This window comes from Caretta caretta, chromosome 5, assembly GCF_965140235.1.
Source record: "Caretta caretta isolate rCarCar2 chromosome 5, rCarCar1.hap1, whole genome shotgun sequence".
In the NCBI taxonomy this organism is placed as follows: domain Eukaryota; kingdom Metazoa; phylum Chordata; order Testudines; family Cheloniidae; genus Caretta; species Caretta caretta.
The window spans coordinates 50,244,804-50,259,222 of NC_134210.1; the positions used below are offsets into that span (position 1 = coordinate 50,244,804).

The 14,419-nt window shown below is 48.6% G+C and overlaps 1 protein-coding gene across 5 annotated transcripts in view; it reads right to left on the reverse strand.

Annotated features, from left to right (window-relative positions):
- The window catches only part of FCHO2 (FCH and mu domain containing endocytic adaptor 2), a 234,000-nt gene that overhangs the window by 131,888 nt on the left and 87,693 nt on the right, over positions 1-14,419 (reverse strand). For 3 of the 5 annotated variants that reach the window (XM_048849325.2, XM_048849326.2, XM_048849323.2), the window contains exon 7: positions 81-179. The exons of the other annotated variants lie outside the window; for them this stretch is intronic. In XM_048849325.2, the coding sequence (XP_048705282.2) occupies positions 81-179 (99 nt within the window). The remainder of the gene's footprint in view (positions 1-80; positions 180-14,419) is intronic. 5 annotated transcript variants of the gene reach the window in all.

Below are 14,419 nucleotides of genomic sequence, written 5' to 3' on the forward strand. Positions count from 1 at the left end.
ATATGACTTTTCATAATCTAAGAAACAAATCTAAAATTTTATAGTCAGATTAATACAAAGATTAATTTAAATAAACTCACCTGGCCTATTTGTAAATGAATTTCTTTTACAGTATTTGACAAAGATTCTACAATCTCTTTCATGTGAAGGAGATGCATTTCTTCAATGTCTTGAAATTTCTGTGTAGTAAAAGAAGCAATTAGAGTCATGACGAAAACAGTTAATGTAGTTAAAATAATTAGTGAACTGTGGTGTTATGACTGCAGTATTAGATACGCTGGCCAAGAAAAATAATCATCAACACACAGTTTACTTTCCAGATCTGAACCACAGTTATTAATAAAATGTGTAAGAGGAAGGCAGACATTTTTGGATACACTAAAGCTAGCTAGGTAGTATACTTAGAAAGATATTCTATCATATCACAATGCATCATTCAACCATTTGAGCATTTTAAAAAATTCACATTCTAGTATAGTTGAAGATTAGTTACTACTGCAATTTATATAGTACTTACATAACTAACTTCTAGCGGCTCTTTCGAAGTACAATTTTGAAAAGCTTTCATACAATACATACTTTTGCAAACGCAATTACTGCAACTGTACTTGTAAATATCTGTGGAGACAAACAGAAAACTAACTGGTTCAACACTCCCACTCACCAAAAGGGCTGTTCACTTGACTGGGTCTTCAATAAGCACTGCTCTCCAATTTCTATTGCTGAGTTCCCCTCTCCAACCATTACTTTTTTTTTCTTTTTTTTTTTTTAAGCATTGCCCATCAGCCCTGCCCTCCCCCCATCCCCATATCCTGTCACTTAGCCTTTTCATGACTTCCATTCCATCAGCATTTACGAATTCTCTTCTTTCAGCCCTCTCTTTCCTTTCTTCCACTGATGTGGCTGTTGACTCTCCATGCTTCATTCTCCTCTACCCTGGATTTTTTTACCACTCCCTCCCACCACAAAACCTGCTTTGCCAACCCCAAGCCCTAGTTCACCCCCAATATCTGCTTCCTTTGCTCCTGCTCTCATGCTGGAGAGCATCTCTGGTGAAAATCCCATGACCAGGCTGACTTCCTCCACTACGAATTTGTTCTCTCCACTATGAGTTCTGCCATCTTCTCAGCAAAAGGAGAGGTTACTCTCCTTGTGTTGTAACTGGAACTCTCCAGGATATGGGTCTCTGAATGCTCCACCAATGCACCTTTGATAGGAGATTTTTGGTGGCAATGCCTATTCAGCCTGCATATACACTCTAGTCCTGTTTGTGGACTGTACTGAGGATATATAAAGAATTGCATGGGAGAACTGCCCTCAGTTCCTTCCCTATTGTGAAATCCTGACATACAAGACTCCAAAGCAGAGGGGAAGGAGAGCAGGTAGCAGAGACTCACAGGGACACACATCTCAAACTCCTTCAGTTATTGCCCAAGCAGAGTAAGCTCTTCTTCAAAAGTGTCCCTATGGATGCTCCACTGTAGGTGACTCCTGAGCAGTATCCCTTGATGAAGGTGAGAGCTTCTAAGTTAGATCTAACACTGAAAACAAGACTGCGCTGGCAACAGAAGCATCTACTCTAGAAGCATGGATCTGAATTATTTTACCTGTATGTAATATTTCTTGTGTACCCATTTGCCAGTGGGCATTGCGCGCCAGATTGTTTTGTGGGATTCACTAGTAGAACCGCCCTGCCAGAAGCCGTTGTAAGTAAAACGTCTAAAAGATTATGTTGGGACTCCTGGACCTCTTGTAGTAGAATCAACTCCTGAAACTGCTTAAAGTCAACAGCGAGAGAAGGTGTTGGCAGAACTATGGCCTCATCTAGTGAGGATGATGGAATATTAGTTTGCCGGTTGTCTTCCCTGTCCACTCTAGCTTCCTGGTCTTCTAAAGACTTCTCCTGAGGCTGTTGAGGAGGGAGTAATGAGACAGAAGCATGTCTCCCCCCATGGTCCCTTTGGGAGCAACTGGGAGGCTTTGAGAACTGCTGGAAGTAAACAGCCCACAGATCCAAATACGGGCACTGAGGTGGACCACAAAGCAATGGAGATGGCATCCAACCCTGATCATGCCAATAAGGAGGGGTATGAGACTGTCCCTGAGATTTCAGTCTCATGGTAGAAAGACGGGGGAATGTCTGATGTAGAATAGTCAGGGGATTCCCAAAGCAATCTGAGAGTCTGAGGAATCATCCTTGAAAATCCAGTGGTGGAGCAGATACCTGAGGTGAATGCAACTGCCTATCTGACACAGTCGGTACTGAAGAGCTAGGATGTACTAGTGAAAGATATGGTCTCGGTGACCCAATAGATCACGGTACTGACAATTGCTTGGTTCCTATTAACAAGGAGGATTCCAGCTCATCTGACATAAATAAGTCTCTAGAATATCTAAATTCTTATGGAACTGGTGTAAATTAGTTTAAATCAGTCAAGGGTCTGCAGTAATTGGTGTCACTACCAAGGGAACTGCCTGCTTTGGTGGCCTCGTCTTGGAAGATGGGGCAGGTACCGAAGGCACTGATTGCTGAGACACAGGTCTGTCCAGATGACTCCAGTACAGATGACATACACAGCCTCTATTATACAGGTGCAGACATCTTGGATATTCATTCAGATACAGAACGCAGGGAGTGTGAAGATGTAGCATGCTTCTGTGAAATAGAGTGGAGTCTTTGCTAGATTCATCCTGCTTCAACAATATCTGGTTTGGTTTCAATACTGAGGTATGACTGGTACAATGGTGTTTCGAGGAACTGGAAGTCTTCAAAGAGCTCCCAGTACTGGAGCAGCTTCGAGCCTCCATGGAACATCCCTGGGGACCTGCAGCCTCTGGAGCACGTGGTCTCTGAAGTGATCTGGCTCTTTTTGGAAGTTTTCCACAAGGAGAAAAGACAGTTACCTTTTCCGTAACTGGTGTTCTTCGAGATGTGTTGCTCATGTCTATTCCACAATAGGTGTGCGTGCCCGCCACATGCACCGGTGCTGGAAGTTTTTCCCCTAGCAGTACCCGTAGGGGGGAGCGCCCCAACGATCCCTGGAGTGGCACCTGCATGGCGCAGTATAAGGGGAGCTGCGCGCTCCCCCCACCCTCAGTTCCTTCTTGTCAGACAACTCCGACAGAGGGGAAGGAGGGTGGGATGTGGAATACACATGAGCAATACATCTTGAAGAACACCAGTTACAGAAAAGGTAACTGTCTTTTCTTCTTTGAGTGATTGCTCATATGTATTCCACAATAGGTGATTCCAAGCTATATCTGTTGGAGGCGGGTAGGAGTTCACAAGTTCTCAGGGCGCAGGACAGCCCTGCCGAACCTAGCATCATTCCTGGTTTGGGAGACGATTGCATAGTGCGAGGTGAACATGTGAACCGAAGACCATATGGCAGCCCTACAAATGTCCTGAATGGGGACCTGGGCCAAGGAGGCAACCGACGAGGCTTGACCTCGAGTTGAGTATGCCTTCACAATCGGTGGCAGGGGGAATACCCGCCAGGTCATAACAGGTACGGATGCAAGAAGTGATCCAGTTGGAAAGCCACTGAGTGGAGATCGACCTACCTCTCATGTGCTCAGCCGAGGCGATGAACCGTTGTGAGGACTTTCTGAACGGCCTGGTCTGCTCGAGGTAGAAAGCCAGAGCCTGTTGCACATAGAGAGTGTGGAGATGGCGCTCCTCACTGGAATCGTGGGGCTTGGGGCAGAAGACCAGGAGAAAAATGTCCTGACCCATGTGATAGGCAGAGACCACCTTCGGGAGAAATGTAGGGTGTGGGCGGAGCTGGACCTTGTCCTTATGAAAAACTGTGTACGGAGGCTCAGAAGTCAGGGCCCTGAGCTCCAAGAACCGCCTGGCTGACGTGATTGCGACCAGGTAGGCCATCTTCCACAAGAGGTGGGACCAGGAGCATGTGACTAGCAGCTCAAACAGGGGCCCCGTGAGATGGGCCAACTCCAGGTTCAGGTCTCACTGTGGGACCGAGAGCCTAGCATACGGAAAAAGACGGTCCAACCCCTTAAGGAACTGGCCAGTCATAACTTGAGAGAGTACCGTGTGACCCTGCACCGGTGGATGGAAGGCCCATATGGCTGCCAGTTGCACCTGGACTGACGAGGGTACCAGGCCCTGGGCTCTAAGGTGGAGAAAGTAGTCAAGGATAAGCTGGATCGGGGCGGCCACCGGGGAGACACCCCGTTCACCCGCCCATCTAGAAAACCAGGACCACTTCACCAAGCAGGCGTGGCACGTGGAGGGCCGCCTGCTTTCTAGTATGACGCGCTGAACCCCTTCTGAGCATGTCCTCTCCTCCCTACCTAGCCATTGAGCAGCCACGCGGTAGGCTGGGGTGGAGAAGGCGACTATGGTCCTTGAAGAGCAGATCTGGATGGAATGGCAACTGCCACAGCGGAGCAACCACGAGGCCCGTGAGGGTTCTGTACCAATGTTGCCTGGATCACGCCGGGCAACCAGGAGAACCCAAGCTTTGTCTGTCTATCTTTTCCAGGACCTTGCTGATCAGTGGGAACAGGGGGAAGGCATAGAGGAAGTGGCCTGACCAGGACAGGAGGAAGGCATTGGAGATAGCGCCCCTTCCCAGTCCCCCACTGGAGCAGAGCCGTGGATAGCGCCGGTTCTGCCGAGTCACGAACAGGTCCACCTGGGGAGTCCCCCACACTCGGAAAAGCCTATGAGCCACTTCTGGGTGGAGAGACCATTCGTGTTGAGAGAAGTCCCTGCTCAAGCGATCCGCCCGGGCGTTCCGGGTGCCTGGTAGACAGAAGGCCTTTAGGTAGATGTCATGGGCTATACAGAAATCCCACAGCCTGAGGGCTTTGTGGCAGAGGAGCGGGCCCCGCCTTGCCTGTTGATATAGAACATCGAGGCTGTGTTGTCCGTGAGGACTCTGACCACCCTGCCCTCCAGGTGCGAGCGGAAGGCCACGCACACCAGCCGTACCGCTCCGAGTTCCTTGATGTTTATGTGCAGGTTCAGATCTTGAGCCAATCACAGGCCTTGGGTTTGAATGTTCCCCACATGGGCCCCTCAACCCAGATCCGACGCATCGGACACCAGTTCCAGCGATGGGGCCCTGTCCCTGAACGGGACCCCTTGGAGCATGTTACTTGGGGCGGACCACCACTGTAGGGAGACGATCACCGAGTCGGGTATGGGGAGGACTTTGTCCATCCTGTCCCTGGCCTGGGAGAACTTTGAGGCCAACCAACGCTGGAGGGGCCTCATCCTGAGTCTGGCGTGACGGACCATGTATGTGCACACCAACATGTGACCCCAGAGCTGGAGGCACGCTCTGGCTGTTGTCACCAGGAACCTTATGACCGTGTCGATGAGCTCCTTCAGGGTCTCAAACCTGTCCGGTGGGCGGGAGGCTCTGGCCGACGAGGCGTCCAGGAGTGCCCCGATAAACTCTATGCATTGAACTGGGACTAACGTGGACTTGGTGTTGTTTACCAACAGGCCCAAAGCGGTTCATGTGGACAAGAGGAGCATCATGAGATCCCTCACCTGCGACCGGGAGCTGCCCTTGACCAGCCAATCATCCAGATAGGGAAAGATCTGGACCCCCCAGTGCCTGAGGTAGGCTGCTACCACCGACATACATTTTGTAAATACCCTAGGGGCAGTGGACAGGCCAAACAGGAGGACCGTAAATTGATAGTGATTCTGCCCCACCACCAAATGGAGGAAGTGTCTGTGCCCCTCGAATATATGAACGTGGAAGTACGTGTCCTGCAGATCGAGGGCAGCATACCAGTCCCCGGGATCCAGGGAGGGGATGGTGGAAGCCAGGGAGACCATGCAGAACTTGAGCTACACCATGTACTGGTTCAGACTTCGCAGGTCCAGGATGGGCCTGAGTCCCCCTTTGGCCTTTGGGATAAGGAAATAGCAGAAGAAGTAGTACCCCTTGCCTTTGAACTCCCCAGGCATCACTTCCACTGTTCCTAGGCCAGGAGCGGCCCCACCACCTGCGCGAGCAGAGCTTCGTGCGAGGGGTCCCCCAGGAGAGACAGAGGATGGTTGGGCAGGGAGGAAGTAAACTGGAGGGTGTAGCCCCAGGAGATAGTGTTGAGGACCCATAGGTCCGAGGTCAGCCGCGACCACTCCGGGAGGAAAGCACACAACTGATTGGAGAAGGGAAGCTTTACTGAGGGTGCATCCCTGATGAGAACTGGCAGGGCGCCCCCGAGCGTCCCATCAAAACCGCCTTTTCCCTGCCTCCTTGCCCTTGGAGGACCCAGGTTGGGGGGCAGGCAGAGACTGCCTCTGAGGGTGCCTCTTACAGTCCCGCGACTTCTTATGGGCGGCCTCATTTCAGGTGGGTGGCCCGAGCGGGAGTCTGCTGCGGCTTGAATTTAGGTTTAGCCAGAGCCGGAACACAGAGATCCGGCGTCTGGAAGGTCATGCAGAAGTCTTTCATGCCATGCAGGCTTGAATCCGTTTGCTCTGCAAACAGAGTTTTGCCATCAAATGGGAGATCCTGCATGGAAGTCTGCACCTCGCTGGACAGCCCAGAGAGCAGGAGCCACGACGCCCTTCTCATGGACACGGCGGAGGCCATGGACCACGCGGCCATGTCCACCACATCCAAAGCTGCCTGCAGGGTTGCCCTGGCAGCCACTGTACCCTCCTCCACCAGCGCTTTGAACTCCTTCCTATCGCGCTCCTGGAGGGAGTCCTTGAACTTGGGCAGGGAGCCCCACAGATTGAACTCATACTGGCACAGGAGAGCCTGGTGGTTTGCCACTCGTAACTGGAAGCTTGAGGACAAATACATTTTTCTTTCAAAAAAGTCCAGCCTCCATGAATCTTTATTTTTCGGGGTAGGGGCTGGCCGGCCCTGCCATTCCCTGTGGTTGACCAACTCGACCACCAGGGAGTTGGGCTCTGGGTAGGTGTATAAGTACTCGTGTCCCTTGGCAGGTACACCCTTTTAGAGATGGGGGCCAACGAGGCAGGTGTTTGCCACAGGACATTTGAAATTTTTGCCACCCCTTCATTGAGAGGCAAGGCTACCCTGACCAGTGCCAAAGAGGACAGCACATTAAACAGGGAGTTCGAGGCCTTCTCCATCTCCTCTGCCTGGAGGTGGAGGCTTGATGCCACCCTTTTTAAGAGTTCTTGGTGGGCCCTGAAGTCCTCCTGTGGGACGGAGCGGGGCGGGGCTGTAATCGCCTCATCCAAGGAGGGCAAGGAGGCCGGTGCGGTACTCTGGGTGTCCACTGGCACCAGAGGATCCACCACCTGGTTGGTCTCTGAGCACGGTGCCGAGGATGTATGTCCCACCGACTCCTTCCTCAGCGGTCTGGAGAGAGAGGCCGAGGGTGCTTCCGAGGCTCCGGCCGCCAAGCGAGCCCCCACAGGGGACTGCATCAGGGGCCACAGTACCCACTGTACCATTGGGCCGGCCATGGCGCCCAGTGCCACTGCACCTGCTGCAGCACCAGCAGGGCCGGCTGTTCGGCCTGGCCCATTGATGGATGACTACAAATGGAGGCCAGGCTACTGCTGTCCCCGGATCCCTATGTGGAGGACCAGTACCGTCGGTAACGGCTGCTCTGTGATCTGCTCTGACGGGTGAACCCGCGACGGCGAGACGACAGCAACTGACACCCGGGGCTGCGGAGGAGATGCCTTGGCAGAGTCTTGGAGCGGGATTCCGAGCGGGAATGGTGTCGACGTCTGTGCCATGACCGGCTGCGATAACCCCTCCGAGACAAGGACCTTTGGCGATGCCTGCCTCGGTCCCGTCGGTATTCGCTCCTCGAGGTGGAGCGGTGCCAAGTCTCTGTCTGACGGAACCCAACCAGACAGTCTGGTGGCAGTTGAGGGCGATCCACAGGGACTTTGCCCCGAACAGTGGCTGGGCGGCGAATGGCATTAGGAATGTTCCCTGGACCGAGACCAGTACTGAGCTGGGGGTGACTGCGGAGATCCCAGCAGTGGCTTGCCCCTGAAGCATGGGGCCGACATCGGCGGTGCTCCTGGTACTGGCATGGACATAATGTCCCGGTCCGCCTACAGGGCCTCCAATGTGGATGGCACCCGGACATTCAGGAAGGCCTGCTCCGAAGGGGCCGGGCTACTCTGCTCTATGTGAGTCAGACGCCTAGAGGCTGGTGGGGATTGAGGACTGCCCAACATGGGTCTAGCCTCTGTCCCAGGTCTTCCTCGGTGCCGCTGCAAAGGTGGCGTCTTTCTGGCCTTCTTGGCGTGCCCTGTGGATGGGGAGTGGTGCCGACTGCTCAATGGCACTGGAGGGTCGCCGCGCACCGACACAGCGGTGCCCAGTGCCGGCTCAGAGTGGTGCACCAGAGTCGGGGTCAGCACCGACTCCATGAGAATGGCCCGGAGCCTAATGTCCCCCTCTCTCTTGGTCCGAGGCTTAAATGACTTGCAAATTTTGCAACAATCGCCAATATGGGTTTCTCCCAAACAGCGCAGACAGTCTGCTTGCGGGTCACTACTTGGCGTAGATGGCCTACAAGTGCCACACAACTTAAAATCCGGGGCATGTGGCATGCCCCGGCCAGGGCTCTCTGACTAACTGAACTAACTAAACAGCTAACTAACTACAAGTACCAACACTGAACGAATGAACAGGTCTGGGGACGAGCTACAGCAAAGCTGGAGCAGAGTAGTTCTGACGCACCTTCACTGGAGACAAGAAGGAACTGAGGGTAGGGGAAGGGCGCAGCTCCCCTTATACTGCACCATGCAGGTGCCACTCCAGGGGTCGCTGGGGCGCTCCCTCCTATGGGTACTGCTAGGGGAAAATCTTCCGGCACCGGTGCATGTGGCGAGCACGCACACCTACTGTGGAATACACATGAGCAATCACTTGAAGAATAACTAGAACTTATTTTCTTTGGAGCTTAGTCACTACCTACTGTGTTATTCTTTGTTGAGGATCTTGGTGACTGAACTGTAGCAATTGATGGGGCATTAATAAAATTTGGAGGCCAGTGTACAGTAGGGTTCCCTGTATCCAGATCCAAGGCTGGTTGCAGAGCTTGCTCCATCAGGAGCCTAAACTTGATTTCTCTGTTTTTCCTTGATCAGCTTTTAAAAGAGATGCAAATCTTGCATGTTGCGGGTATGTGAGTGTCTCCCATACAGCAAAGGCACTCAGGGTGTCCATCACTAACCAGGATGGATTCCCGGCAGGAGAGGCAACATTTGAATTCCAGGGATTCCAGCATACCATGGCAAGAACCACCCCCAAGGAGCTCCCTTTAGAGGAGGTGGAGGGCAGAGATTGTAATCACATGAAAAACCTTTCTAAATAACTACCAGGTTAAATAAACTACTACTATTAACTAAACTAAACTAAACTAAACTGCAAAAACAGTAATGCTAATCACGAGGCAGGCATGTTAGATATCCAAAGCAGCTGAGAAGGAACTGAGGACTGTTTGCCTGTGCAGATCTATATATCCTCAGTGCAGGACATGAAGGGGCCTGAAGTGCATGAACAGGTCAAACAGGTACTGCCTACCTAAAATCTCCGATCAAAGGTGCATGGGTGCGTGCACACCTAAAATGGAGCACCCACAGGGATACTACTGGAAGAACTGCTTCTTCAACTTTATTGAATCCCATTACCACAATGTCAGCTGTATTTTTGCCTTTGACTCACTCCTCAAACCCTCACTCACTTCCTCTTGTCTCCACATCTCTTGCTGTACAGGATCTTGGCAATTTCTTCCAAAACAAAACCTTCCTCCTCCCTTCAACTTGCCTTCCCCACTTTGCCTCCAGCAACTCTCACCTTCTTCTTCCCTGTCACAGAGGCAATTTTTTCCATCTGCTCTTCTCTTCTAACCCCTCCCTTTGTCTCCGTGATCGCACCCCATCTCCTTATCTCCCACAAACATAATCTCATCCCCTCCCTTAACCTCCGATTTTCCTCTGGCTCTTTCCCCTCACAATACAACTTATTGTACTCTCTGTCATCTTAAAAAAATCCCACTGTTGTCTCCACTTGCTTCTCCAGCTACTGCACTTTCACCCTAAGCTTTCTGTACCACAGGGTTCTGTCTTTGTGTCCCCTTCTCTTCCCCCTCTACACTTTATCTGTAGGTAATCTCACCCACAAACACAAATTCAACTACCATATATACACCTCTACCCAGATATAACACGGTCCTCTGGAACCAAAAAATCTTACTGTCTTGTAGGTGAGATCGTGTTATATCGGGGTAGGGAGAGGAACCGCTTCCCGCCCCAGCTCGCCTCCGCCTCCTCCCCTGAGCGTGCCACTGCCGCTTGCTTCTCCCTCCCTCCCTTCCAGGCTTGCCGCGCCAATCAGCTGTTTGGCACAGGAAGCCTGGAAAGAAAGAAGGGGGGTGGGGGAAGAAGCGAAGTGGCGGTGGCGCGCTCAGGGAAGGAGGTGGAGGCGGAGCGGAGGTGAGCTGGGGTGGTGAGTGGTTCCTCTGCGCCCTCCCCCCCGCTGGTTACTTGCTCTGGCCCTCCCCGCATCACTTCTGCTCCGCCTCCTCCCCTAAGTGCGCCACCACCGCTCTGCTTCTCCCCCCAAGGCTTGCTGAGAATCAGCTGTTTGGCGCAGCAAGCCTGGGAGGGAGGGAGGGAGGAGAAGCGGAGCGGTGGCGCACTCGTGGGAGGAGGCGGAGATGAGCTGGGGCGGGGAGGCTGCTGCAAGTAAGGGGGGGGGGCATAGAGGAACTGCTTGCAGTAACACGAATTCGGATATAACGAGGCAAAGCAGCCCCACTCCCCGGAGCGCTGCTTTGCCGCGTTATATCCGAATTCGCGTTATATCGGACCGCATTATATGGGGGTAGAGGTGTATATGCTGACAACTCACAGATCTACCTCTCTGATCCACAGCTGTTTCCTGTCCAAACTAAAACCTCGGCCTGCCTCTCCAACAAGTTCTTGTGGATATCTAGTCAACAGCTCAAGCTCGATACAGCTAAAACAGATCTTTTAATCTCATCCCCCCCCCCCCCCCAAACCCAGATTGCTATGTCCTCTCTTGATCACTGTGACAACACCATTATCCTGTCTGTCACTCAGACCTGTAACTGAGGCATCATCTTCAATTTGGGCTTCTCTCTAGGTCTTCACATGCAAGCTATATCTGAATCTTGCTCGTTCTTTCTGCATAACATCTCTAAAATACCGTCTTTCCTATCCAGACGGCGTCTAGGCTCTCATCTTGAGTCTCGATTATTACCACATCCTTCTCTCTGACTTTGACAATGCAATCTTGCCCTATTCATATCCATTCAGAATCCTACTGCAAAGATCATTTTCCTAGTCCGTTGCTTTGATCATGCCACCTCTTTCCTATCATTCTTCTATTGACTCCCTCTTCATCATCACATTGAACAAATTACAAGTCTTCAATTTTATAGCCCTTCATGGCCTACTCCCACTCAATCTATCTACCTCTCATTCACTACTGAGTTGTTGACTCTCACCTGATTAACAAAAAATAAATGTATGATTTAGCAGACTTTTTCTACTCTTATTTAAGAAATAAACAGGTCCACTAAACTTTCACAGACATCTTGTCAAAATGTGTAAGTGATGAACATGTGGAAATTCAATGTAATAAAAAGTTTTCCAAATTCCTGTTTTAATAATCCAAGGAAGAACATTTACTAGTTAATATTTAGACATTTTGCTTTTATATTCAAGTTGCTTCTTAGATCTTTTAAGCTAGTATTAAATAAGAACGGAACTGGCTTATTATCTAAAACTTTGTGCTTCCATATTACTGTTGTCATATTGGTTGGTATTCATAAAAAGATAGTTGCAAACAGTGCACTCAAATTATGCTTAAATGCAATTTAAAGTGCGAGTTTATGGGTTTTTCCCCCTATTTTCTAAAATTACACATATCCCTTCCCGTAAGTTTTCAAAAAGTGTTGTGAAAAGAAAAGTTACTTGCCCAGAACTGTATTCTGTTCATACAAAGTCACTACTGAATTTCTGAACCAGTATTTAACACCTGTAGACTTTTGAAGATCTCAGGATTCCAAGATATTTAACTTCCTCACTGATTGACATACAAGTACTTCACTGGAGATGCTTAACTGTTTTTGACACCCTCAATTGTCTGTTCCTTTTCAGCAATTTAATAAAGATAAAGTGACATCACCAAAAATGAACACATAATCCCAAACCTAGCAGGGAAGGTAACTAGATCAGTGTGAACCTATTAGAGAGAGAGAGAGAGAGAGAGAGACTTTCACAGAACATTTGGTAAGTAAAATTTCCAAATACAGGGAAATAGGTTTAAACAGATCTGCAATCATTCAAACTAAAAAAAAACAAAGAAGCATTTACCTCAATTATTAAAAAATGCTAAAGTTAGGCCTGTGTAGGAACTTATTACAAGCCTCTCTTCTTACCTTCTAACCTTGTGAAAAAGTTACCCCCTCGAACTGAAATTGTTCATACTTGTACTTAGCCTACACTTGCTTTTTTTTGTTTTGTTTTTTGTAAAGAATGTTTTGCAACATTTACATTTAATTTTTTCTGAGTTATCTCAATTAATGGAAATAGCAACTATGCAAATGCAACTTTCTATTTTCATTAGAAGTGTGTACCAATTGCATAATATATATCTGGCTATCTTTATATAGAGTATCACTCCAAAATCCAGTCTATTACTTCAACTTATCAATTGGATATGAAGCATATGTTTGTTTTTTAAACACCCTTAACAATAAAGTTAGTTCTAAATCATATTTCTTCAAACACACCAACAGCATCTGCACTCATTGAGGAGTAAGTTATAATTTAACCAATTTGAAAGAGCAAAAAACCCTGGTGTCCGGTGTGTTTGTGTATGGTTTTTTTGTTTTTTAAACCACCACAATCTAGCCTCTCAAATTCGCAAGTCATAATCTGTCTCAAAACACACTTCACACACACATCTGGAGTCCGGAAGACATTTTTCCTCAGATCAGATTGGCAGTGACCTTGGAGATTTTTCACCTTCCTCTTCAGCATGTGGGTGCAGGTTATTTGCTGGCATTATCTGGATATATTTCACTTAATCATTTTCCTGCCATTACATAGGCCTTGACTGCCAGTGCACCTCAGTCCCTTCTATTCTCTGCCTGTGGCATGTAATTGTATAGTCTCCTAGCGGCTGTAATATTTAGGCCTAATTTCAGTTGTTAGGTTAGCATGTGGGTGCAGGGTAGCGCTGGTGGGCTGTGAAATATACAGGTCAGACTATTTGGTGGCTCCTTAAACTATATTACTAGGACTTAAAATAGTAATCAGTGGTTCACAATCAAGCTGGAAGGGCACATGGAATGAGTCCCGCAGGGATTGGTCTGGCGCGGGTTCTGTTCAATATCTTCATCAGTGATTTAGATAATGTCAGAGAGTACACTTATTAAGTTTGTGGATGATACCAAGCTGGTAGGTGTTGCAAGTGCTTTGAAGGATAGGATTAAAATTCAAAATTATCTGGACAAACTGGAGAAATGGTCTGAAGTAAACAGGATGAAACTCAATAAAGACAAATGCAAAGTACTCCACTTAGGAAGGAACAAGCAAGTGCACACACACAAAATAGGAAGTGAGTCCCTAGGAAGGAGTACAGTAGAACCTCAGAGTTACAAGCAGCTCAGGAATGGAGATCGTTTGTAACTCTGAACAAAAATTATGTTTCTTTCAAAAGTTTACAACCGAGCAATGACTTAATATAGCTTTGAAAACTTTACTACACAGAAGAAAAATGCTGCTTTACTTTTTTTCAGTAGTTTATGTTTAATACTGACTATACTGCTTTTTTTTTTTTTTTTTTTTTTGGTCTCTGCTGCTGCCTGATTGTGTACTTCCAATTCCAAATGAGGTGTGTGGTTGACCAGTTAATTCGTAACTCCAGTGTTGATAACTCTGAGGTTCTGCTGTACTGTGGAAAGGCATCTGGAGGTTATAGTGGATCACAAGCTAAATACGAGTCAACAGTGTAACACTGTTGCAAAAAAACAAACAAGCATTATTCTGAGATGTATCAGCAGGTATGTTGTAAGAGCAGAACACAAGAAGCAACTCTTCCACTCTACTCCATGCTGATAGGGCCTCAGCTAGTGTGTTGTGTCCAATTCTCAACACATTTCAGGAAAGAAGATGACAAACTGGAGAACGTCCAGAGGAGATTAACAAAAATGACTAAAGGGCTAGAAAACATGACCTATGAGGAAAGATGGAAAAAATTGGATTTGTTTAGTCTGGAGAAGAGAAGACTGAGGAGGGATATGATAACAGTTTTCAATTACATAAAAGGTTGTAACAAGGAGGAGGGTGAAAAATTGTTCTCCTTAACCGCTGAGGATAGGACAAGAATTAAGAAAACATCTAGAGTAAGGATCTGTGTATATAAATTTGTATTATTTTAGTTAAATT